This window comes from Anomaloglossus baeobatrachus, chromosome 6, assembly GCF_048569485.1.
Source record: "Anomaloglossus baeobatrachus isolate aAnoBae1 chromosome 6, aAnoBae1.hap1, whole genome shotgun sequence".
NCBI lineage: Eukaryota > Metazoa > Chordata > Amphibia > Anura > Aromobatidae > Anomaloglossus > Anomaloglossus baeobatrachus.
The window spans coordinates 540,251,178-540,277,396 of record NC_134358.1 but is presented as its reverse complement, the minus strand read 5'-3'; the positions used below and the strand labels follow the sequence as shown (position 1 = coordinate 540,277,396).

The 26,219-nt window shown below is 44.8% G+C and overlaps 1 protein-coding gene across 6 annotated transcripts in view; it reads left to right on the top strand.

Moving 5' to 3' along the window:
• The window catches only part of ADAM22 (ADAM metallopeptidase domain 22), a 331,085-nt gene that overhangs the window by 87,648 nt on the left and 217,218 nt on the right, over positions 1-26,219 (top strand). For all 6 annotated transcript variants that reach the window (XM_075315606.1, XM_075315604.1, XM_075315602.1 and 3 more), the window contains exon 4: positions 17,572-17,638. In XM_075315606.1, the coding sequence (XP_075171721.1) occupies positions 17,572-17,638 (67 nt within the window). The remainder of the gene's footprint in view (positions 1-17,571; positions 17,639-26,219) is intronic.

Below are 26,219 nucleotides of genomic sequence, written 5' to 3'. Positions count from 1 at the left end.
CTGACAACTCGACCATGTAACCCATTTTTCTTCAAGTGCCTCCTCATTGTGCATCTTGAAACAGCCACACTGCAAGTTTTCAGTGAGTTCTGTATTTCAGCTGATGTTATTTGTGGGTTTTTCTTTGCTTCCCAAACAATTTTCCTGGCAGTTGTGGCCGAAATTTTTGTTGGTCCACCTGATTGTGGTTTGGTTTTTACAGAGCCCCTGATTTTCCATTTGCTAATCACAGTTTAAACACTGCTGGCTGGCATTATCAATTCCTTGGATATCTTTCTGTATCCCTTTCCTGTTTTATACAGTTCAACTATCTTTTCCCGTAGATCCATTGGCAATTTTTTTGCTTCCCCCATGACTCACAATCCAGAAACATCAGTGTCTGGATGAAAGATGCAAGAGTCTGTCTGGATCCCAGAAACTCACTCCGCTTTTATGCACACACTGATTACAAGCAAATACGTCACAGGTGAGGATGTTACTTTTACTAGTCATTCACACCCATTTGTGTCAATGTCTGTGCATGTTAATCAGGCCAAAATCACCAGGGTATGTGAACTTTTGATCAGGGTAATTTGGATATTTTTGGTTGTCATCATGATTTAAAAAAAAGAAAACCCAGTAGTTTCACAATAAATTGTTTCACCGAACCACTCACCATGAGTGGAAAAAAAGATTGTGTGTTATCATTCGTATTCTCTGAAAAAAGGTCCTCTGGAGTTCATGCAGACATATATTAATTGTCTAATGCTTTGCTCTACAGGACCCCAGTTATGTATTAATAGAGGCAACATTTCTGATGGAAATAATAACAACCTTGATCATTGTCAGTAGGTAAACTGCAGTATTTTGAATGCAGCTCTGGCTGCAACTAGAGTAGAAGACCTGATGTAACTCCAGGATAAATAGACAGAAGCATTATACACAATACACACTGCACACATTGTATATGTGATACGCCGGCTCGGTTATATTTATTGATTTCATTACTGGCAGGTTAGCTCTCTAAGGGTTGTGCCATCTCGGAAATGTCTAATTTATCCACAGGATATGCCATAAAAGGCAGCCTGGTGTCTTGGGGCTATATTTGGGTCTTTCCTTCACCATCTATATCCAATCTCATGTATGCTCTCGTCAACTGCACCTAAAAAGCATCTCCAGAACTTGTCTTTTTCTTATCATGGAAGCTGCAAAAATTCTTACTCTCTGTTTGATTTACTGTATTCCCTTCTACACTGTGTGCAGAATTATTAGGCAAATGAGTATTTTGGTCACATGATACTTGTTATACATGTTGTCCTACTCCAAGCTGTATAGGCTGAGAGCCAACTACCAATTAAGTAAATCAGGTGATGTGCGTCTCTGTAATGAGGAGGGGTGCGGTGTAATGACATCAAAACCCTATATAAGGGGTGCTTAATTATTAGGCAACTTCCTTTCCTTTGGCAAAATGGGTCAAAAGAGAGATTTGACGGGCTCTGAAAAGTCCAAAATTGTGAGATGTCTTGCAGAGGGATGCAGCAGTCTAGAAATTGCCAAACTTTTGAAGCGTGATCACCGAACAATCAAGCGTTTCATGGCAAATAGCCAACAGGGTCGCAAGAAGCGTGTTGGGCAAAAAAGGCAAAAAATACTGCCCATGAATTGAGGAAAATCAAGTGTGAAGCTGCCAAGATGCCATTTGCCACCAGTTTGGCCATATTTCAGAGCTGCAACGTTACTGGAGTATCAGAAAGCACAAGGTGTGCCATACTCAGGGACATGGCCAAGGTAAGGAAGGCTGAAAAACCACCACCTCTGAACAAGAAACATAAGATAAAACGTCAAGACTGGGCCAAGAAAGATCTTAAGAGTGATTTTTCAAAGGTTTTATGGACTGATGAAATGAGAGTGACTCTTGATGGGCCAGATGGATGGGCCAGAGGCTGGATCAGTAAAGGGCAGAGAGCTGCACTCCGACTCAGACGCCAGCAAGGTGGAGGTGGGGTACTGGTATGGGCTGGTATCATCAAAGATAAACTTGTGGGACCTTTTCGGGATGAGTGAGTAGAGGTCTGGGAGTGGAGTGAAGCTCAACTCCCAGACCTTCTGCCAGTTTCTGGAAGACAACTTCTTCAAGCAGTGGTACAGAAAGAAGTCGGTATCGTTAAAAAACCCCATTATTTTCATGCAGGACAATTCTCCATCACACGCATCCAACTACTCCACAGCGTGGTAGGCCAGTAAAGGTCTAAAAGATGAAAAAATAATGACATGGCCCCCTTGTTCACCTGATCTGAACCCCATAGAGAACCTGTGGTCCCTCATAAAATGTGAGATCTACAGGGAGGGAAAACAGTACACCTCTCGGAGCAGTGTCTGGAGGCTGTGATGGCTGCTGCACGCAATGTTGATCGTAAACAGATCAAGCAACTGACAATCTATGGATGATCGGCTGCTGAGTGTCATGAGAAGGAAAGGTGGCTATATTGGTCACTCATTTTTTTGGGTTTTGTTTCTGCATGTCAGAAATGTTTATTTCTAAATTTTGTGCAGTTATATTGGCTTACCTGGTGAAAATCAACAAGTGAGATGGGAATATATTTGGTTTTTATTAAGTTGCCTAATAATTCTGCACAGTAATAGTTACCTGCACAAACAGATCCTCCTAAGATAGCCAAATCTAAGAAAAAAACCCACTCCAACTTCCAAAAATATTAAGCTTTGATATTTATGAGTCTTTTGGGTTAATTTAGAACATAGTTGTTGATCAATAATAAAAAAAACCTCTAAAATACAACTTGCCTAATAATTCTGCACACGGTTTAGACTACTGTATTTCTCTACTATTCAGTCTTCCCTTCTCTAAATTGTCCCTTCTCTAATCAATATTGAATGCAGCATCCAGGCTAATGCTTCTGTCCAGCAGCTACAGCGACGCCTCCACCCTGTGCCAGTCATTACACTGGTTGCCAATCTATTACAGAGTACAACAAAAAAGTATCATTTTTGCCCACAAAGTTCTGCATTGCTGTACATCTCCTTTCTAATCTCTTGTCTATCACCCAGCCTGTGCCCTCTTTTGTGAAAATGATCTAAAACTAACATTCCTTCCTAATCCAAATCTTACACCGTCTCCAAAACTTTTCTTGTGCTTCACCAGTTTTCTGGAATACACTACCCCAGACAATCCAGATCATTTTGAGTGCCCACAATTTTAAGTGTGTCGCACCACCTTACTAATCTAATTTTTTTTCTATATTTTTCCTCCTGGTTCCATCGTTCATCTATTTCTTGCACTCAGTAGCACTTTGTATCTGGTTTATACAGTTACAAAATAATACCTTTTATTTAAGCACTATTTTAGTTTTTGTGTCATCTTTATTTCCTTATAGATTGTAAGCTATTTCTACCAGGACCCTCACTCCCGCACCCTCAGGGTCCTCAATCCTCTACCAGTTTACAGTGCACAGCAGATATCACTGCACCATTATCCTGAATACTGCTTATACCCTGGGGAGGTCTGCAGAAGAAATCGATGATAACGATTATATTGTATCAGCATTTATAGGAAAGAAAGATGAAAATCTATCCTTTTAGTAACAAAGGACAAGAATGTGAGATTTATTTTTCTAGCTTCCAAAATGCATTATTGGGGCATTTTTTACTTATTTGGATACGGTGGGATAAATAAATTGCAAAGTTATTTGAGCAATATATATTCATTTTATTAACATACTTTATGGTGGCATTATGTAGGCAGCACCATAGACAATAAAAGGGACTGAAAAAGGAAGTAAAGTAGTGTGTGGCTGGAATCGCATGGAGTGACTAGGGAGTTTATCTAGCTGACACACAGGAGTGTAGGTCCAGGAAAAGCAAGCCAGATGCTAATGAATCTGAGACACACAAAACAAAGGCTCATTGCCAAAACGCGCGTCGGGGCTGGTACCATTCCAGCAGGAAAGGCCTTACATTATGGATGTACTGTATGTATATTATCAGATGTACGTATGTCAGAAAAGTGAGCACATCCCTCACATTTTTGTAAATATTTTATTATATCTTTTTGTGGGACAACACTGAAGATTTGACACTTTGATACAATATAAAGTAGTGTACAGCTTGTATAACAATGTAAATTTAATTTACCCTCTAAATAACTCAACACAGCCTTTTATTGTCAAAACTACTGCCAACAAAAGTGAGTACACCCCAAAGTGACAATGACAAAATTGCGCCCAAAGTCTCAATATTTTGTGTGGCCACCATTATTTTCATGCACTGCCTTAACTTTCTTGGGTATGGATCTCACTAAAGCTTCCACAGAGCTAGTGGATGTTAGAAACCTTGCGCTCCTCCACCTTCTGTGTGAGGAGGCTCCACAGATGCTCAGTAGGGTTTAGGTCTGGAGACATGCTTGGCCAGTTCAGCACCTTTATCCTCAGTTTCTTTAGCAAGGCAGTGGTCATCTTTGAGGTGTGCCTTAGGTCATTATGTTGGAATACTGCTCTGTGGCCCAGTTTCTAAAGGGAGGGGATCATGCATTACTTCTGTATGTCACAGCACATGTCGCCATTCATGGTTCCCTCAATGAACTGTAGCTCTCCACAGCTGGAAGCACTCATGCAGCCCCCAACCATGACACTCCACCACCATGCCTGACTGTAGGCAGGACACACTTGTCTTTGTCCTCCTCACCTGGTTGCCGCCACACACCCTTGACACCATCTGAACCAAATACATTTATTTTGGTCTCATCAGACCACAGGACATGGTTCCAGAAATCCATGTCTTTAGTCTGTGCATCATCTTTAGAAGAGGCTTCCTTCTGGGATCATTCATGGAGATTAATCTAATGCATTGTGCGGTGTATAGTCTGAGCACTGACAGGTGATCCTCCCGCCCCTGTAATCTCTGCATTAATGCTGGCACCACTCATAAGTTTAGTTTGAAAAGACAACCTCTGGATATGATGCAGTGCACGTGCACTCAGCTTCTTTGGTCCTTCATGGCGAGTCCTGTCCTGAGTGGAATCTGTCTGGTTAAACCACTGTATGGTCTTGGCCACGGTCCTGCAGCTCAGTTTCAGGGTGTTGGCAATCTTCTTATAGCCTCGGCCATTTCTATGTTGAGCAACTATTTTTTTTTTCATATCCTTAGAAAATTCTTTGCCATGTTGTACTTCCAGTGACCAGTGTGAGAGAGTGTGTGAGCAATAACACCAAATGTAACACACCTGCTCTTCATTCAAATCTATAGATCTGAAAATAAGGAGCGCTGATAGTGTAACACCAAAGTGATCAGTGGGGTATACCTAGAAAATATACACTCACCTGGATCAGTTGTGACAGTCACAACCACTAGTGCGCATGAGATAATGGCATCTGCTGCAGCCCCACGTGGATGAGCATACAAGACAAGGTAGAGAAGGGGTTAATGCCGCACATCAGCCGAATGAAGACGTATAATGTTGATGAAGATGAGTATTCTTTTATTTCATAGGTCTACGCGTTTCGAGGCGAACCTCTTCCTCAGGACCAATGTATCAACAACAAGAGTTGTTGTTGATACATTGGTCCTGAGGAAGAGGTTCGCCTCGAAACGCGTAGACCTATGAAATAAAAGAATACTCATCTTCATCAACATTATACGTCTTCATTCGGCTGATGCGCGGCATTAACCCCTTCTCTACCCTGTCTTGTATCTTCATTCATATCTGAGACCTTATAGCACTAATGAGTCACATGACACCGGAGAGGGAAAATGGCTAATTTGGCAGAATGGTTTTGACATTAATGGCTATGTGCTGAGTTATTTAGAGGACACCAAATTTACCCTGTTATACAAGCTGCACACTGACACTGTATATTGTATCACAGGGGCAGATCTTCAGTGTTGTGCTATGAAGAGATATAATAAAATATGTCCAAAAATATGAGGGGTGTACTCTATTTTGTGGTACACTGCACTTATATAACCTACTTGGCTACTTTTGTATAAATTATCCATATATTTTATTTTATTCCTATGGTATCTACTATACATATATTGCACCATCAATCACTGACACCCTCTCCTGCTGGTTCCTGCCGACATTTCATTGTTGTTTGTCCTTCCCTTGACCTATTTTACCTATTCAATAAAATAAAAGAATTTGCATCATTTTCTAATTAGAGGGTTTGCCAGCATTTTTCTTTATTTTTTTTTAGTATTTGTTCTTTTGATACTGCCTCACATTAGTCCTTTGAATATAAATTGCCCTCATACCTGGTACTATACAAACCCTTAAGGCTGCTTTCACACATCAGGCTTTTGCTATGCGGCACAATCCGGCGCTTTGCAGAAAAAACGCATCCGTTTTTTTTGCCGCCGGATGCGGTTTTTCCTCATAGACTTTTAATCACGCCGGATTGTGCCGCATGTACTCGCTTTTGATCCGGTTTTTGCCGGTTGCGGCAAAAATCATCACTCCGGCGGCCACACAGGACACAGAGAGGAATGTTTGTTGCCAGCGGCAAAAAAACGCATAGCGCCGCATGCGGCGCCGTGCGGCATGGTGCATAATGAAAGTCTATGCATGCCGAATCCGGTGGCATTCATCAAACGCCGGAAGCATATACCGGATTCGGTTTTTACTTCTGAGCATGCCCAGAAGTGATATAAATTCATTGCTTGTCAGAAAATATTTCTCTCTCTGGCCTAAGAAAATCGGTGCGAGTGGAGTGAGATAAAACATCGCATTCCACTCGCACCAATTCTAGCCTGTGTGTTAGCACACGAGTGATTGTTTTCTCGGTCCGATTAGGACTGAGAAAATAATCACAGCATGCTGCGATTGTAATGCGAGACTCTTTCTCTCGCACCCATTCAAGTGAATGGGGCGAGAGAAAAAATCGCACTGCACTCGCGGTACACCAGTGTACCGTGCGTGCAGAGCGAGAATGGCGATAGCCGGCTACGGAGGAAAGAGGGAGATAAATCCCACCTTCCCCTCCTCCGTGCCAGCCCGCCCCTCCTGAGAGCTGGCCCGCCCCCGCAGCTGAGGTCCGCTCGCACAGTCGGACCGCACTCAGACGCAGGGACACTAGCATGACACTCGGCTCCTGCTGTGCTGCCAGCGCGAGCCGAGTGTCATGCGAGCATCGCAGTAGTGCCCCGTGTGGCCCCAGCCCCTCTCTCTCTCTCTCTCACACTCACTGACTCATTCACTCACTCTCACCCACTCACTGATCACGTTCGCGGCGCTGCACGGCTGTCACACTGCTGGCGGCTTCTCCTGATTTGAAAATGCCGGCCGCCCATTATTCAATCTTGTATTCACTGCTTTCCCCGCCCACCGGTGCCTATGATTGGTTGCAGTCAGACACACCCCAACGCTGAGTGACAGCTGTTTAACTGCAAGCAATCACAGCCGCCGGTGGGCGGGTCTATGTCATGCAGTAAAATAAATAAATAAATAAAAAAAAAAACGGCGTGCGGTTCCCCCCAATTTTGATACCAGCCAAGATAAAGCCACACGGCTGAAGGCTGGTATTCTCAGGATGGGGAGCCCCACGTTATGATGTGCCCCCCAGTCTAACAATATCAGCCAGCAGCCGCCCAGAATTGCCGCATCCATTAGATGCGACAGTCACGGGACTCTACCTGGCTCATCCCGAATTGCCCTGGTGCGGTGGCAGTCGAGGTAATAAGGGGTTAATCATGGCAGGCGTCTATGAGACACCCCCAATGATTAACCTGTAAGTGAAAGTAAATAAATACATACACCCGAAAAAATATTTTATTTGGAATAAAAGACAAAAAAAGCCCCTCTTTCACCATTTTATTAAAATCCCCAAATATCCCTCCAGGTCCGACTTAATCCACAGAGGTCCCACGATGATTTCAGCTCTGCTACATGAAGCTGACAGGAGCGGCAATAGAACACCGCCACTCCCGGGAGCTCCACACAGCAACTGAAGGGGGTCGCGCTGTCAGCGGGGATATCACTGAGGTAATGCCGGGTTGTGTGCGGTGATGATGTGTGCGGTGATGATGAGTGCGGGAATGCCGCTCTATGTGCAGTGATGATGGGTGCGATAGTGCCGGTGTATGTGCGGTGATGATGCATGTGGGAGTGCCGGTGTATGTGCGGTGATGATGGGATCTCCCTCTCTCTCTCAGCATAATTAAAAAATAAACAAAAAAAAAACAAAAACGGATGCGTTTTTTACTGGATCCGTTGCATCAGTTTTTACACAATCTGAGACGGATCCGTTGCATTAGGCACAAACCGGATTGTGCCTGATTGCAAAAAACTGATGTGTGAAAGCAGCCTTAGGTGCCACAGGGCTTATTTCAGTGGGTATTTCTGATGTACTTGAATCTGAGACACAGCTGAGGAAAAGTAAAGAAGGAAGTGCGGCAGGATAGAGTGTGCATCAGTGAAGGACCTATGGATGACCAACCCTGGAGGTGCAAACTGGCAAAAGCCAGGCAGAACTGCGGAGTACAGTAGGAGACTATGTAAAGACAAGATGCTGGAGCACTGAGAGCAACAAGAAAGTATCTGAAGAAATGGCCGGTGCTCACGATGATTCAATAAGTACAGTTCGGTAAAATCTGTACAACACCAAGTAACTTCCCGCAAGAGAGTGTGGTTAATATTCTAGTTTCCCTTACGTAAGTATGTTCATGGTGTCGTCCTCTTACACTTCGTTTGCTCATATCCGCTCTGCATTACCCGGTCATAAAAAATTCAAGACCTTTATCATGAGCACAGAAGCCATTTGTGATGCACAGCAAAGCTTTAACAAATCAGCATTTTCTTTATTGTCTTTAGTAGATGGATAGAAATGCTAACCGGGAGGAAAAAAATACTCTACACCCTGCAATTAGCAGACCGGCTCATACTGGTCAGACATAATGGTATTTCTAAATTTCCAGGCCGGCTCCTACTGGTCAGGCATAATGGTATTTTTTAATTTCCCCTATAATAAAAAAAAATACCGTTTGTATCACTCCATACTATAAAGCTAGACAAAAAGACTGACGGCACTCCCAAAACAGCAGTGTGAACATGTGCATAACTGATCATGACATAAAATGACAAAAAAAAGATACTATAAATAAATCAACCTACGAATACAATTTTTTTATTCCTTGAAAAGGGTGTAGGCCAGTGGGCGCACATGTTCTCCCTCAGATACCACAGCCTAGTAATAATTTTAATAATAAAGGCATAAAGAAAAACAGTGAGTGATGCTGATACTTTTTCTGCAAGCTACTGATGTACACTTTAAAGGGGTTGTCCACTACTATTACAGTGATGTCCTATCCTTACGATAGGTTATCAATGTCTGATCAGACGGGGTCCGACACCCCGCATCCATACCGATCAGGCACTCTCAGTGCCGGTGGCAGAAGGGAGCTGGAAAAACTCAGTTCCAGGGCTGCCTTGTCTTCTAATAGCGGCCACGGCCGAGTACTGCAGATCCGCCACCTATTGATTTGAATGAGAGGCGGGTGTGGAGTACTCATGTAACGCCCTGGCCTATCAGGTCGTCACAGGGTATTGTGCAATCTGCCCTTCTGTGCAATATCCACCTCCTCCTTAGTTACGGGTCCCTAACTTTTGGTGTTGCCAAAACCAGCTAATCAAAATCCTAGGAACACTCTGCGCCACACCCACCAGACACACCAGTGGACGGCCTGAGTGGAATAGGGTCGCCCACTTGGGGGTTGGTAAGGGGAAGGCAGGAGTAGGCCAGTATAGTGTTGGAAGTGAAGGAGAGAGGAGGTCAGGAGCTGGGCTCCTTGGAAGTTACTAGGTAGAAGACGGTGGTCTGGGCCCAGTAGGAGCTGGACCCCCGGTCGCAGGGGATCGTGACAAGGGGCACGGTATTGTCGTGGAGGATAGCCGGAGGCCTTGTTCCATCACCGGGCTGGGACCAGGGCACGATGGGGTACGTGGACCCTAGGTCAGGGAGTAAATTCAGGCAACCTGACAATTGACCCGACGAGAACGGAGCCTTCAAGATCCGCTCTCCACCCACTCCAAAATCGGGGTACTAGTGCAACGAGAGGGATAGGACTTTCCACTAAAACTGTCCAGGAAATCCCAAGCGTGAACCCTGAGAGCAAGCTCCCTCAGTTAGCCACACCGGGGAGCGGGACCCGACTAGTTTCAAGCTATAGGGGCCAACTAAGAAGAGAACAAGGTGCTAAGGGAAAGGTCACAGATCATCAGTCTACACCAGTGGGAACGGGACCCAAACATGCTCCCCTCAGCGGCAGCGGTGTCCAGAACTTTGGTTTACTAAGTTGTCGGTGTAAGCTTTATGGACTGAGTGAGTACGCAAGTGACCCTTACCTTCCCAACGGCATCTCCCTGTCCCCATCACCGAGTCCCGGGGCATTCCCCCTACCCGGGGGGATACACCTGGCTGCCCACTCTATCGCCCCCGGGTATTCCCAGCTGCAGCGGTGGTACTCCAACTTACCACACACCATGGGTGGCATCACGAACTTTCGACACTGTCCCCTGTAAATATCCCCCTTTAATTGGAGTGGCCGCACGACCCCCGGGTCCGGACGCCCCTCGAGCCACCGTGGATCCGGATCCGAGCAGCTCGGCTGCTGATGCGGGGGCGGCACACTCAGTCGCGGCCGCTATCAGTTGACGGAGCAGCTCCATAACTGAGCATTTTCGGCCTCCTGCTCCCGCTGATTGGCGGGGTGTCAAATCCCGGCCAATCAGACATTGATGACGTATCCTAAAGGGTACTTTACATGCTGCGACATCGCTAACGATTTATCGTCGGGGTCACGGTGTTTGTGACGCACATCCGGCGTCGTTAGCGACATCTCAGAGTGTGACACGTACGAGCGACCTACAACGATCGCAAAAGTGGTAAAAATCGTTGGTTTTGGAGAGGTCGGTCAAACACCAAATATCGTTGATTGGGCACTAGCGTTGTTGTTCCTCGTTCCTGCGGCATCACACATCGCTATGTGTGACACCGCGGGAGCGACGAACATCTCCTTACCTGCGTCCACCGGCAATGAGGAAGGAAGGAGGTGGGGGGGATGTTACGTCCCGCTCATCTCCGCCCCTCCGCTACTATTGGCCGGCCGCTTAGTGACGTCGCGGTGACGCCGAACGCACCTCCCCCTTGACGGAGGGTTAGTTCGGCGGTCACAACGACGTCGCTGACCAGGTATGTGCGTGTGACGCTGCCGTAGCGATAATGTTCGCTACGGCAGCGATCACCAAATGTCGCACGAGCGACGGGGGCGGGAGCTATCGCGCTCGACATCGCTAGCAATCGCTAGCGATGTCGCAGCGTGTAAAGTACCCCATAGGCTGCCTATATCTTCTCTGCTGTAACCTTTGGACCAATCCACATTGGCCATTTAAAGACAACCTATAAAATGATTATTTTTTATGTGCCTGTTTCATGAATCCGGCGCTGGTTTTCTTATGTCTCCGGGCCTTTCCGTTCCTGAGATATGGCCCCCTCTTCTTCCCAGGATATAAGTCCAGTCACTTTAGCCAACTTGGCACGGTCCTTAAGGAGATGGTCACAGTGAAGAGTAAAAATTGAAGATCACGCCCATTTGGATAACAAGACTAGATTTACATACAGGGAAGAGGGGGCCATATCTAAGGAATAGAAAAGCGCAGGAACAAGAAAAAACAAAACAAAAATGCCAGATTAAAGAAAACAGTGGCTTTTACACCAACCAAACCCCCCCCCCCCAAAACATATAGGTTCTCGTTTAGAATAGTTGCAAGTGATACAATGCATAACTGTAACGCTAGGTACTGGGAAGTATTATTATTATTATTATTATTTTTTATTATTATAGCGCCATTTATTCCATGGCGCTTTACATGTGAAAGGGGTATACATAATAGGGACAAGTACACAAATCATAAACAATACAAGGCACAGACAGGTACAGGAGGAGAGAGGACCCGGCCCGCGAAGGCTCACAATCTACAGGGGATGGGTGAGGGTACAGTAGGTGAGGGTAGGGCTGGTCGTGCGGCACTATGGAGGACTGAGGGTTACGGCAGGTTGTATACTTCTCAGAAACGGTGGGTATTCAGATTCCTTTTGAAGCTTGTCAAGGTAGGTGAGAGTCTGATATGCTGGGGTAGAGCATTCCAGAGTATGGGGGAGGCACAGGAGAAATCTTGGATGCGATGGTGGGAAGAGGAGATGAGAGGGGAGTAGAAAAGGAGATCTGGTGAGGATGGAAGGTTACGTGCAGGTAAGTAGCGGCAGACTAGGTCACAGATGTATGGAGGAGACAGGTTGTGGATGGCTTTGTATGCCATGGTTAGGTAAGTACCAAGTAAGTGGCGAAAGGTAAGGGATGGGGACTCCTGTGCCTAGGAAAGGGGAACTGATAACCCCTGACCAAACCTATTGCTGGTCCTTGGGGTCCCTCACCACCCTAGATAGGTTCCGCACCTATGCGCCGAGCTGGATACCTGACCGTAGATATCCCTAGTGCTGGACCCTGAATAGGGAACGAGTTGAATAAGCTCTTCGTCAATCCCACTAAACACTAAAGGAAGACTCAAGGAGGACACATGGGGGAAAATGCATGAACTACTTATCCACAGATGACACAGGTAGAAGTTCAGCAAAGCTTCAGCAATGATATTACAGAGGAGTACAAGCCACCTGCTTGCAACCAGAGCTTGAATTAATTGAATAATATCACCAGCACAAGTCCAGGGAAGATGGGAGTATTTAAGCACAAGGGGATAGTGATAATCAGCAGCTGGACAGAAGGTTAGCTCCCTTGGAACCTAAAGGGGAATAGATGAAAATCCAGCAGGAAAGCTACCGAATACAATCAATACTAACAGCAGGAACAACAGAAAGTCAGGGAGTATTTTTCACAGCCAACCTCTGTGACCTTCTATTGCCAGAAACCACATGACTGTCACCCGTGACACACCGGTGATAATAACAGCGAGTGGAGTTCCTGGATAATCTGCTTATTACACTTAATCTTTATCTCTTTCTGCAATATAAATCATATTTTTATAATGAAGAGTGTCATTCAGGGAGTCACAAGAGCATGTCTGGCGTAACTATACAGAAACTATGTATATAGTATAATCTGTGATTGTTTGTTATAATTTACTATCTACAAGATGAGCGTAAAGACTAAATAAGTCCCGGGAGCGTGACTGGTCCAGAGCATTGACTTCCTATGATGTTCATGCATTGGGAATAAATAGCTACAGACGAAAGATCATAAGCGTGCATTACTGTTAATGGAGCAGGAGACAATCGACTGCCTGTTATAAATGATTAATATCCTCTATTTTACAGATTGTAAAGTATGAAAAGTTGGGGTATATATTGATTCATTTTATGTGCACTATTAGTGGGGCTTCTACAATTATGAATAAGTTATACTTGGCCTATGTTATGAATGCTAAGAACATATTTTATATGGTAAGTCAGTGGTTTGTCAGAAAGAAATTCCATGTCCTTGATTGGGATCTATGGTGCTCTGATGCTCCCTAATTTATGGTGCCCATGTCACACAATGTACATACATCAATCATCTAGAACATTAAAACCACTGATACAGTGGGTGAAATACGTATTGAACACGTCACCAATTTTCTAAGTAGATCTATTTATAAAGGTGTTATTGACATGAGTTTGTCACCAGATGTCTGTAACATCCCATCCAATCCACACAAGGAAAAATAATTGAATACATGTAGAAAAAGAAGTGAAAGATGCCATGCAAAGTCATGACGCCAGCTGAAATCTATCAGTAATTAGAAAGCATTCATTCCACTTAGTAAAAAATATCAACTGGTTCAACTGATGGCCTATAAAAAGATGTCTCATTACAAAGGTGCCACACAAAAAACATCTCATGATGGGGAAAACCAGCGAGCCGTCTCAGGACCTTTGCAACTTTAATATTACAAAACATACTGATTTAATTGGTTGCAGAAGAATTTATAAACTACTGAAGGTGCTAGTGAGCCCTGTTGAGGCCATAATCTGGAAGTGGAAAGAACATCTTTTCATCAGAAACCAGCTATGACCATGTGCTTACCGCAAGATTTCAGACAGAGGAGGGAGAATAATTATCAAAAGAGTTGTCTAAGAGCCAAGGACCACTTGTAGAGATCTACAGAAAGAACTAGAATCAGCAGGTACAATTCTTTAAAAGACAACAGTAAGTAATGCACTCACCCTCCATGGCCTGTATGCACGCTCCTGTATGCACGCTCCTGTATGCACGCTCCTGTATGCACGCTCCTGTATGCACGCTCCATCACGCAAGACTCCATTGCTGAACTCAAAACATGTTCAAGCGCATTTAAAGTCTGCTGATTTAGACAAGTCTGTGAAATACTGGGAGAATATAGTTTGGTCAGATGAGACCAAAATTAAACTCTTTGGATGCTATAATGCACACCATGTTTGGAGGTCAAAAGGCAAATCACCCCCAAAACACCAACAGTGAAGTTTGGAGGTGGGAACATCGTGATGTAGGGCTGTTTTTCAGCATACAGCACTGGCAAACTTCATATCATTGATGAAACGAAGAATTGACAAATGTACAGAGACATCACTGATAAAAATCTGCTGCCATCTACCAGGATGATGAAGATGAAACGAGGGTGGACATTTCATCAAGACAATGATCCCAAAACAAACAGCCAAGGAAACTCTCAATAAAGGGCCCGTCACACGGTACGATATATCGAACGATATGTCGTCGGGGTCACGGATTCCGTGACGCACATCCGGCATCGTTTGATATATCGTAGCGTGTGACAGCTACGAGCGACTGTGAACGAGCAAAAATACTCACCTTATCGTTGCTCGTTGACACGTCGCTCATTTTCAAAAAATCGATCGTTCTTCTGCACGCCGGTTGTTCATTGTTCCCGAGGCAGCACACATCGCTCCGTGTGACACCTCGGGAACGATGAACTGCAGCTTACCTGCGGCTGCCGGCAATGCGGAAGGAAGGAGGTGGGCGGGATGTTACGTCCCGCTCATCTCCACCCCTGCTTCTATTGGCCGACCGTTGTGTGACGTCGCGGTGACGCCGAATGTCCCTCCCCCTTCAGGAAGAGGATGTTCGCCGCCCACAGCGAGGTCATTCGGGAGGTAAGTACGTGTGACGGGGGTTACCGGCTTTGTGCGCCACAGGCAACAAATTGCCCGTAACGCACAAACGATGGGCGCTGGTGCGATCGAACGATAAATCGCCGCGTGTAAAGCGGCCTTTAGTTTCAGAGAAAGAAAATAAAGCTGCTAGAATTCCCAATGCGAACACTGAGGCTGAATCCAATAGAAAATCAAGATCTGAAGAGTGTTCGTATGGAAGAATGGACCAAAATCCCACCTGAGCAATGCAGATGACTAATTTCTCCATACAGGAGACATCTTGAAGCTTCATCACCAACAAATGTTTTTGTACAAAGTATAAAATAAATTTCAGTAACTGTGTTCAATACTTTTTTCCTGTGTCATTTCTCATTATTATTACACATCTCTAAATTTATAAAAATCTATTGCTTGATTTCTTTGCCTGTGTGGATTGGATGGCTTGTTACCGACATCTGGTAAGAAACTGATGTCAATAGCATCTTTAGAAATATATTTACTCAGGAAATTGGTGACATGTTCAATATTTATTACACCTGCTGTGCATGGGATATATGTAAAATATATTAGACAAGTGAAAAATGAGTTTTCCAATGTAATGTGTTGGAAGCAGGAGAAATGGGAAGGTTAAGATCTGAGCTACTTTTACAAGAGGAAATTCATGATGGCGAAACAGCTAGAACGGAGAGTCGCCAAAATAATAGGACTTATGGGCAGTTTGGATGATACCTGCCAAAAGTGATCTAAGGGAGGATAACCGGTGTATTAGCACTAGGGTCAAAGGCTCCCAAGGTACACTGATGCATGTGATGCATGTCTGGTTCAGTCCTACAATCAAATGGATTCTCTTGCCAATGAAAATTCCTATACGGACCGACACCAATTAAAAGTTATAATAGTGATCACCTGCATGTCCCTTTCTAGCACTAACTTGCCCCTGCTGGTCAGTGGTTTCTGGTCTTATCCTTGAAACATAGGAAATGGCATCAAAACCAGACAGGATAGAACTAGACAAATAGAGGCTGCAATGGAGAAGGCTAGACTAATGAAGACTAGACTAATGAAAGTTAAACTATTGGAGGCTGGACTAATGAAGGCTAGACTATTAAAGGCTGGACTAATGAAGGCTAGACTAATGAAGGCTAGACTAATGAAGGCTAGACTAATTAAAGCTAGACTAATTAAAGCTAGACTAATTAAAGCTAGACTAATGAAGGCTAGAGTAATGAAGGCTAGAGTAATGAAGGCTAAACTAATGAATTCAAGACTAATGAAAGCTAGAACAATGAAAGCTAGACTAATGAAAGCTAGAACAATGAAGGCTAGACTAATGAAGGCTAGACTAATGAATGCTGGACTAATGAATGCTGGACTAATGAAGGCTGGACTAATGAAAGCTAAACTAATGAAAGCTAAACTAATGAAGGCTGGACTAATGAACGCTATACCAATAAAAGCTAGACTATTGAAGGTTAAACTAATGAAGGCTGGACTAATGAAAGCAAGGCTAATGAAGGATGGACTAATGAAAGCTAGACTAATGAAGGCTAGACTAATGTTAGGCTAGACTAATATTAGGCTAGACTAATGAAGGCTGGACTAATGAAAGCTAAACTACTAAAACCTAGACTACTGAAGGCTAGACTACTGAAAGCTAGACTAATGATGGCTAGACTAATGAAGGCAAGACTAATAAAACCTAGACTACTGAAAGCTAGACTAATGATGGCTAGACTAATGAAGGCTAGACTAATGAAAGTTAGACTAATGAAAGTTAGACTAATGAAAGCTAGACTAATGAAAGCTAGACTAATGAAAGCTAGACTAATGAAAGCTAGACTAATGAAAGCTAGACTAATGAAGGCTAGACTAATGAAGGCTAGACTAATGAAGGCTAGACTAATGAAGGCTAGACTAATTAAGACAAGACTAATGAAAGTTAGACTAATTAAGGCTAGACTAACGAAAGCTAGACTAATTAAGGCTAGACTAACGAAGGCTAGACTAATCAAAGCTAGACTGGAGGAGGACCGACTAGAGAGTTTGACTGCCAAAGGTTACACTAGAATAAGCTATTTTTGCAGCAGGGCTCCCCTTTATTCATGTACATGAAATAAAAAAATGAAATATCAGAAAACTTCAGGAAAGTCCCATTTAAAGGGATTGTTTCATAAAGAGACAACCCCTGACCATATGCTTTGTCGGGGGTACACACTTTGTTTATTAGCTAACTGACTCCCCACTGCCCAAAACTCACAAAGTACAAAGTGCCCCAGTACGTTACAAGCCGTGTTACCCTGTAGGCAGACATTAGATCCCACCTGACCCAATGAGCGCAGCACTTTTCTAGATTCACATGCTTCTATAAGGGTTCTCGCTGGCTTGTTTTTCTGACTTATGTCTTCTATACGACCATTCACCTTTCCTCTATTCTTTGCAGTGACCTGCTGGCGTCAGACTACGTGGAAAGACACATTACAAAAGACGGAAGCACAGTAGAAATCAAAGTAAGTGATGGGTTTCCTTCAGCCTTCTCTGTGCAGTGTCAATACATTTGAGTAGTGGCAGCCGGTATAATGTCCATAGGTGTCATCTAGGTTTTATACCGATCTGTGTCAGTCTTCACTGTAGATGTGGTATTCTGTTCACAGATCAGGGTGAAAAGCACTGAGGTGTGTTATGGTGTTCTGCAGCAGTTGGGGTATGTATTATGATGTTCTACAGCAGCTGAGGTGTATTATAATGTTCTGCAGAAGCTGAGGTGTGTATTATAATGTTCTGCTGCAGCTGAGGTGTATTATAATGTTCTACAGCAGCTAAGGTGTATTATAATGTTCTGCAGAAGCTGAGGTGTGTATTATGATGTTCTGCAGCAGCTGAGGTGTATTATAATGTTCTACAGCAGCTGAGGTGTATTATAATGTTCTGCAGAAGCTGAGGTGTGTATTATGATGTTCTGCAGCAGCTAAGGTGTATTATAATGTTCTGCAGCAGCTGAGGTGTATTATAATGTTCTACAGCAGCTGAGGTGTATTATAATGTTCTGCAGCAGCTGAGGTGTGTATTATGATGTTCTGCTGCAGCTGAGGTGTATTATAATGTTCTACAGCAGCTGAGGTGTATTATAATGTCCTGCACCAACTGAGGTTTGTATTATGATGTTCTGCTGCAGCTGAGGTGTATTATAATGTTCTGCAGAAGCTGAGGTTTGTATTATGATGTCCTGCACCAGCTGAGGTTTGTATTATGATGTTCTGCTGCAGCTGAGGTGTATTATGATGTTCTACAGCAGCTAAGGTGTATTATAATGTCCTGCACCAGCTGAGGTGTATTATAATGTTCTGCAGAAGCTGAGGTTTGTATTATGATGTCCTGCACCAGCTGAGGTTTGTATTATGATGTTCTGCTGCAGCTGAGGTGTGTTTTATGAGGTTCTGCAGCAGCTGTGTGTTTTATGAGTTTGTGCCAGAAGTGTGTGTTATGAGGTTCTATGACACCAAAGGTATATTTTGGTGTTCTGCAGCAGCGGAGGTGTGTTATGAGGTTCAGCAGCAGCTAAGTTGTGTATTACGATGTTCTGCTGCAGCTGAGGTTTGTATTATGAGGTTCTGCAGCAGTTGAGGTGTGTGTTATGAAGTTCAGCAGCTGAGCTGTGTATTATAAGGTTCGGCAGCAGCTGAGAGATGTACTTTGATGTTCTGCTGCAGCTGAGGTTTGTATTATGAGATTATGCAGCAGCTGAGGTTTGTGTTATGAGGTTCTGCAGCAGCTGAGGTTTGTATTATGAGGTTCTGCAGCAGTTGAGGTGTGTGTTATGAAGTTCAGCAGCTGAGCTGTGTATTATAAGGTTCGGCAGCAGCTGAGAGATGTACTTTGATGTTCTGCTGCAGCTGAGGTTTGTATTATGAGATTATGCAGCAGCTGAGGTTTGTGTTATGAGGTTCTGCAGCAGCTGAGGTTTGTGTTATGAGGTTCTGCAGCAGCTGTGTGTTTTATGAGTTTGTGCCAGAAGTGTGTGTTATGAGGTTCTGTGGCACCTAAAGTGTATTTTGGTGTTCTGCAGCATCTGAGGTGTGTTATGAAGTTCTGCAGCAGCTACGTTGTGTATTGTTATGTTCTGCAACAGCTGAGATATATTACAATGTTCTGCTGCAGTTGAGGTATGCGTTATGAGGTTCTGCAGCAGCTAAGGTGTGTTATGAAATTCAGCAGCTGAACTGAGTTTTATAAGGTTCTGCAGCAGCTGAGATGTGTACAATGATGTTCTGCTGTAGATGAGGTTTGTATTATGAGATTATGCAGTAGTTGAGGTGTGTGTTATGAGGTTCTGCAGCAGCTGAGGTGTGTGTTATGAGGTCGTGCAACAGCTGAGGTGTGTGTTATGAGGTTCTGCAGCAGGTGAGGTGTGTGTTATGAGGTTGTGCAACAGCTGAGGTGTGTGTTATGAGGTTCTGCAGCAGGTGAGGTGTGTGTTATGAGGTTGTGCAACAGCTGAGGTGTGTGTTATGAGGTTGTGCAACAGCTGAGGTGTGTGTTATGAGGTTCTGCAACAGCTGAGGTGTGTGTTATGAGGTTCTGCAGCATGTGAGCTCTGTGTTATGAGGTTCTGCAGCAGCTGTGGTTTTCTATTATGAGGTTCTGCAGCAGCAGTGGTGTAAATTATGAGGTTCTGCAGCAGCAGTGGTGTAAATTATAAGGTTCTGCAGCAGCTGAGCACATAAGCAATGGCTTTGTCTCCTTTCATATCACTATATAAAATTCAGGCGGCTTTGCTAGCGGAATGTGACATTTATACATATTTTATTCTCGGCCATGTTAGTGGGAAAGTGAAATACCGTGTCCACTGCAGTCACCGTTTTTTTTTGTCTCCTGGATAACATTGGAAGTGATCTATTTTTTCTCCCCACCCAGTTTATTACTAATTTATAGAAGTATTTATAGAGATCTAGGAATAGCGTCCCAGTCGTCATACGTGTAATATTGCTGCGGAGCCTTCAGACAATGACCTAGTTTCCTTCTTCTCCGTCTGTTTTGCATACAATATATCGGTTATTCTGGGCCACTTACCAGCAGGGCTGTGGAGTCGGTAAGCCAAACCTTCGACTCCGACTCCGACTCCGACTCCTCAAATTCTCTTGCACCGGCTCCGACTCCGGCTCCGACTCCGACTCCGGCTCCGACTCCGACTCCTACATATATTGCTTATAGTTAGGTGAAAAATTTATTGTAGTACATGAATATGTGTATGTGAACATCAGACATTTAATAATTTTTATGATACAATAATCAAGATATTTGGATAGAACATAAAATATATTTATTGGAATACAACTTTAGAACACAAAACTGTAATAAATTGTAAATATGTAATACACTATGTAATATACAGTAGATTACATATATATCTTGTGTGTGTATATACACTGTGTATATATATTACATATTTACAATTTATTAGTTTTTTGTGTTCTAAAGTTGTATTCCAATAAATATTTTATGTTCTATCCAAATATCTTGATTATTGTATCATAAAAACAATTAAATGTCTGATGTTCACATTGTACTACAATAAATTTTTCACTTAAATATAAGCATTATACTAAATGTTATTATTTAGTAAAATATTCAGCACATTCTGCATTGCACTCCTGTCCCCAATTTATTATATATTTTAGGAGTCGGAGTCGGTGCATTTTATACCGACTCCGACTCCGACTCCACCAAAATGAGCTCCGACTCCGACTCCGACTCCACGACTCCGACTCCGACTCCACAGCCCTGCTTACCAGTCTTATGTTGTGAGCTAAAATTAACCCTAGAGAGATGTCACATCGCTGTACCGTGCTGGTTTACATAATTCATCTGAGATAACGCTGGACCTGAATGTCGTTATAAAGCACTTAAAGGGACCTGTCAGATAAAAGGGGAAAAACTGCTGTCAATCAAAGGTGGGGAGGCGACAATTGCAGGCAGAGGTGGCGCCGAGAACCTCCCATCCCACCGCTCAGCTCAGATTTCCAGGTTGTGCGGGACCTTTAAGGCCCCGTTACACGCAGCGATATCGCTTGCGAGCATACCCGCCCCCGTTATTTGTACATCACGGGCAAATCGCTGCCCGTGGCGCACAATATTGGTAGGAGCCGTCACACGGACTTACCTGGCTAGCGACGTCGCTGTTGCCGGCGAACCGCCTCCTTTCTAAGGGGGTGTTTCGTGTGGCTTCACAGCGGCGTCACCAAGCGGCCGCCCAATAGAAGCGGAGGGGCGGAGATGAGCGGCCGTAACATCCCGACCACCTCCTTCCTTCCTCATTGCCGGTGGCCGCAGGTACGATGTTGTTTGTCGTTTCCAAGGTGTCACACGTAGCGATGTGAGCTGCCTCGGGAACGACAAACAACCTGCGTCCTCAACATTCAACGATTTTTTGAAAAGGAACGACGTGTCAACGAAGGACGATTTGGTGAGTATTTTCCATCGTTAACGGTCGCTCGTTGGTGTCACACGCAACGACGTCGCTAACGAGGCCGGATGTGCGTCACGGAATCCGTGACCCCGGCGATATATTGTTAGATACGTCGTTGCGTGTAACGGGGCCTTTAAAGCCATATTTCAAGGCTATGCAGCACTTTCCCTGAGGATATAAATGGATTTTAGGGACACATCCCTATTAATTTGCTTTTTTATATTATTTATTTTTATCTTTGTTTTTTTTACCAAGAAGTAGAGTTGAGCGGATTGCTAATAATCTGGGTCCGGCGGATCTGTCGCGGGTTGTCACAGAAGTCCGGATCCGATCCAGAATCCGGCCCAATGTAAGTCAATGGGGATCGGATCCGGGAAGAAAGAGAGAGAGAGAAAGAGAGAGAGAGAGAGAGAGAAAAAAAAAAAATCCGAACCTGGATCGTGCAGCCGGATTCCCGGGTCCAAGTCGGACCCGGATCAGACGCTGAAACCGCGCGGATCCGGACTTTTACAGTTCGGGTCCGCTCAACACTACCAAGAAGGCATCAGTTCCATTGGTTAAAAACCTGGATCGCTCCAGAACAGAAGTAAACTGATATTAAAACCATGCCCTAAAAATAAATAGTATATAAGGCTCCTTGTCTCTACAGAAGACGTGTTTTACAAAAATAAATAAAGAATTGTGCGCCAGACATTGGCAAAGATGTGGAGACACCGTGTACGAAGCTGATAAAATATGGATAGAGCTCGTCCTAACAGGGCAGTGATAACTCCAGAGAAAATGTCTGTCTAATACGCCTGAATAATATAGCTACTAGACACAGACTCGCCGGCTCTCCTGACATATCTGTTTTTAGAAAATACTCGCACTCCGCATTAAATAATAATTCTGGAGCCTCGGTTCTTACATTTCTGCATTATGCCATTCGCCTGACAATGTCATCGCTGCTATGACCGTAAAATAATATATAGATATGTAACGCTCCCCCCACAATCCGTCCTGTGCAGGGTGGGTCCGTAACTAGAGTTGAGCGGACTGAGAATAATCCGGGTCCGGCGGATCAGCCGCGGGTAGACAAAGAAGTCCGGATCCGATCCGGAGTTCGGACCAATATAAGTCAATGGCGAGCGGATCTGGGGACGAGAAAGGGAGAGGGAGAGAGAGAGATCCCGAATCCGGATCGTGCAGCCGGATTCCCGGGTCCGGGTTGGACCTGGATCGGACGCTGAAACCGCGCGGATCCGGTTTTTTAAAGTTCGGGTCCGCTCAGCACTATCCGTAACCCTACTATAAAGTAACAGCCCGGACTGTGGCCCCGAGGGGGCTCAAGAGAGGGCAGCATGACTAAGGAGGGATGCTAGGCCTTAGTATCAGTTAAGGGGTTCATTTGTGGTGTTAACTTTGTGCGGGAAAAGTGTAGGGTGGAGTTGTATGGTCAGTTGGGAATCGGGGCATTTTGATTGGTTAGGGGGTGGTGTTTGGAAGGCAGTATATAGGTCGGGTTCCCGGTTGGGAGGGGGGGGGGGGGTTGGTCATTATTACCTGGAGGGTGACCAGAATCGTTCTCGCCCTGTTGCAATTTTGGTCAACCGAAGAGGAGAAGAGGACGCATCGTCGCAGCAGCGGGGAAAGGAGGGGGGTATCTGAAGGTGGGGGTTTGCACAAAAGAGAGAGGGGGGAACCCAGTGCAGGAACGGGTTACCCCTGGTGGTGCAAGTGTAGCACCCACGGGGCAGGGGTTAACTTAACTCGTCGCCGGGCCAGTGATGTCTGGTCAGGGGGATGTCATGGGTGGCCCTGCCCGGCTTCGTGGCCCCGAGGTGTACAATAAAAGGGAGGAGGATACTTTTGCAGTATATCAAATTTGACCAAAGGTCAGGAAGTGAGGAAATGATGGAAATGTAATGCCTCTGTAGGTGAGGGCCTGGGGAGGCGGAAGAGTCCTGGTGGAGTACTAGTGACAGCAGTGATGACGCCGCCATCACTGCTGTCACCAGTACTCCACCAGGACTCCTCCTCCTCCCCAGGTCCTCACTTACAGAGGCATTACATCTCCATTATTTCCTCACTTCCTGACCTTTGGTCAAACTTGATATACTGCAAAAGTGTGGCACCTCACAGCGTGTCCTTGATGGCAGTCCGCCAGTGACCCATGTCGCCTCTCCTTTACCTACACGCCAAACCTTGAAAAAGGCTTCAGTAGCCGAAACGTCGGGTGTAGGGCAGCACAGTGGCTCAGTGGTTAGCACTGCAGTCTTGCAGCACTGGGGTTCTGGGTTCAATTTCCACCAAGGACACCATCTGCAAGAGGTTTGTACGTTCTCCCCAAGTTTGCGTGGGTTTCCTCCCACACTACAAAAACATACAGATAGGGACCTTAGATTGTGAGCCCCAATGGGGACAGTGTTGCCAATGTATGTAAAGTGCTATGGAATTAATAGCACTATATAAATGAATAAATATACTGTATATATATATTGCTAAATTACTTGGTGCACTTTTTTGCAGATTATCAAAAAAATACTGATAAAAATATTCAAAATTACCATATTTGTCTACTATTTGAGTGCTGGGGTTCTTACCTCCTAGTAATTTTAGTGGACATCGTTTATTGCTAATTTTACCTAGGGTGGCGCTGCATTGTAGGAGAAATCCTTGCTGCCAGATTATTGATCGTTGGGATTGCCAAGATTAGGACAATTTATGATCAAAGAAGGTCACTTTTAGAAATATCGGATGCCATCTCAGAATGCCCATAGGGGTACTTTGCACACTACGACATCACAGGTGCGATGTCGGTGGGGTCAACTCGAAAGTGACGCACATCCGACGTCGCTGTCGATATCGTAGAGTGTAAATCCTTTTTGATACGATTAACGAGCGCAAAAGCATCGAAATCGTATCATCGGTGTAGGGTACGACATTTCCATAATTTAGCTGCAACGACAGGTACGATGTTGTTCCTCGTTCCTGTGGCAGCATACATCGCTGTGTGAGAAACCGCAGGAGCGAGGAACATCTCCTACCTGCCTCCACCGGCTATGCGGAAGGAAGGAGGTGGGCGGGATGTTTACGTCCCGCTCATCTCCGCCCCTCCGCTTCTATTGGCCGCCTGCCGTGTGACGTCGCTGTGACGCCGCACGACCCGCCCCCTTAGGAAGGAGGCTGGTCGCCGGCCAGAGCGACGTCGCAGGGCAGGTAAGTGCATGTGAAGCTGCCGTAGCGATAATGTTCGCTACGGCAGTTATCACAAGATATCGCATCTGCGACGGGGGCGGGGACCATCGCGCTCGGCATCGCTACAATCGGCTAGCGATATCGCAGCGTGCAAAGTACCCCTTAGTCTGTGGCAACTGTACGATTGTGAGTTTCTGAAAAGACCTCCTTTCTTCGCTGCGTACCTTGCACTTTCCTTCCCATTATGCCCACCTACATTGTATCTTTGGGATCTTAGAACATTGTATCTTTTTCTCTGGCTCACACGTCCTGGAGATTTCTCCGGAGACCCATTCTCCTGACATTACGGTTTATTCACATTTAATGCCGGTCTGATCTGTACAGAATCCCATTCATTCTGTAGCATTCCTCTTGCACTCGGCAGAGCGGGACGTGAGCTGACTGGTAGTGAACTCTTCAATGAGACTCAAAAGATGGAAGAACAAAAATACCTTGAGAAGGAAGGGGAAAGACTGGAGAAATGAAAAGGCCGCCAGCCGCTCGGCTACAGGGGTCCAGTGATGTCATTTTTGGCACAAAGAACAATCGCCATTCATTGCCACAGATTTCACATCACTGATTTTGCATATGAGAATATTAATGTCCTCTACATTCCGCTACTTTATCGTTTCTCTCACTTCCTAAAATACTTCTGAAACGTTCTGGCATGGTTTATGTTTCCCTCCATCGCCAATCTGACCTTTTCTGCCTACTATCGGTAAAAACAACATTATTTTGCAAAAAAACGGCATAAACCTGGGTGCACCTCTGTGCCGGAATTTCTGTTCTTCTGTTCCATCATGCAAAAAGAACCCTGAAAATAACAGAGCCAGTTCATTATGGACACCATGGTCTTATTACATTTATATCTAAGATATGTACGCACGCTGAGTGTTTGGTGCAGGCACCAAATCTGCATCTTCTGGCAGAAAAAAAGCACCAAAAACCCGGTGCTTTCTTTGTGCGTTTTTGCACTGAGTTTTTCATAATGAAGTCATAGGGTGGAAGGGCTGAAAATTGCACCAAGAATTGACGTGCTGATTACGATAATTTCTGCATCAAATCTGCAGCAATAAAATCAACATGTCTCGATTCCTCTGTGCGGAGCATCTTGCATACAGGTGATGCTCTGCTGCACTACAGAGCCGGCAGTGACATTATTACTCTGTGCAGAGCATTGTGCACACAGGTGATGTTCTGCTGCACTTTCCTGAACTACGGAGCCGGCAGTGACAAGTTTCCTTTGTGCAGAGCATTTTGCATATTTGGAGATGCTCCACTGTGTTCCTCTGAGTACTTGCTGGCAGGTAGTTTGACAGCGCTGGATCCCATGCTGGTTCTGAGAGGTGCTGATTACTCAGGTGTTCTACCTTCCTGCTAATTGCTCTGCTTCATTACTGAGCATGCTC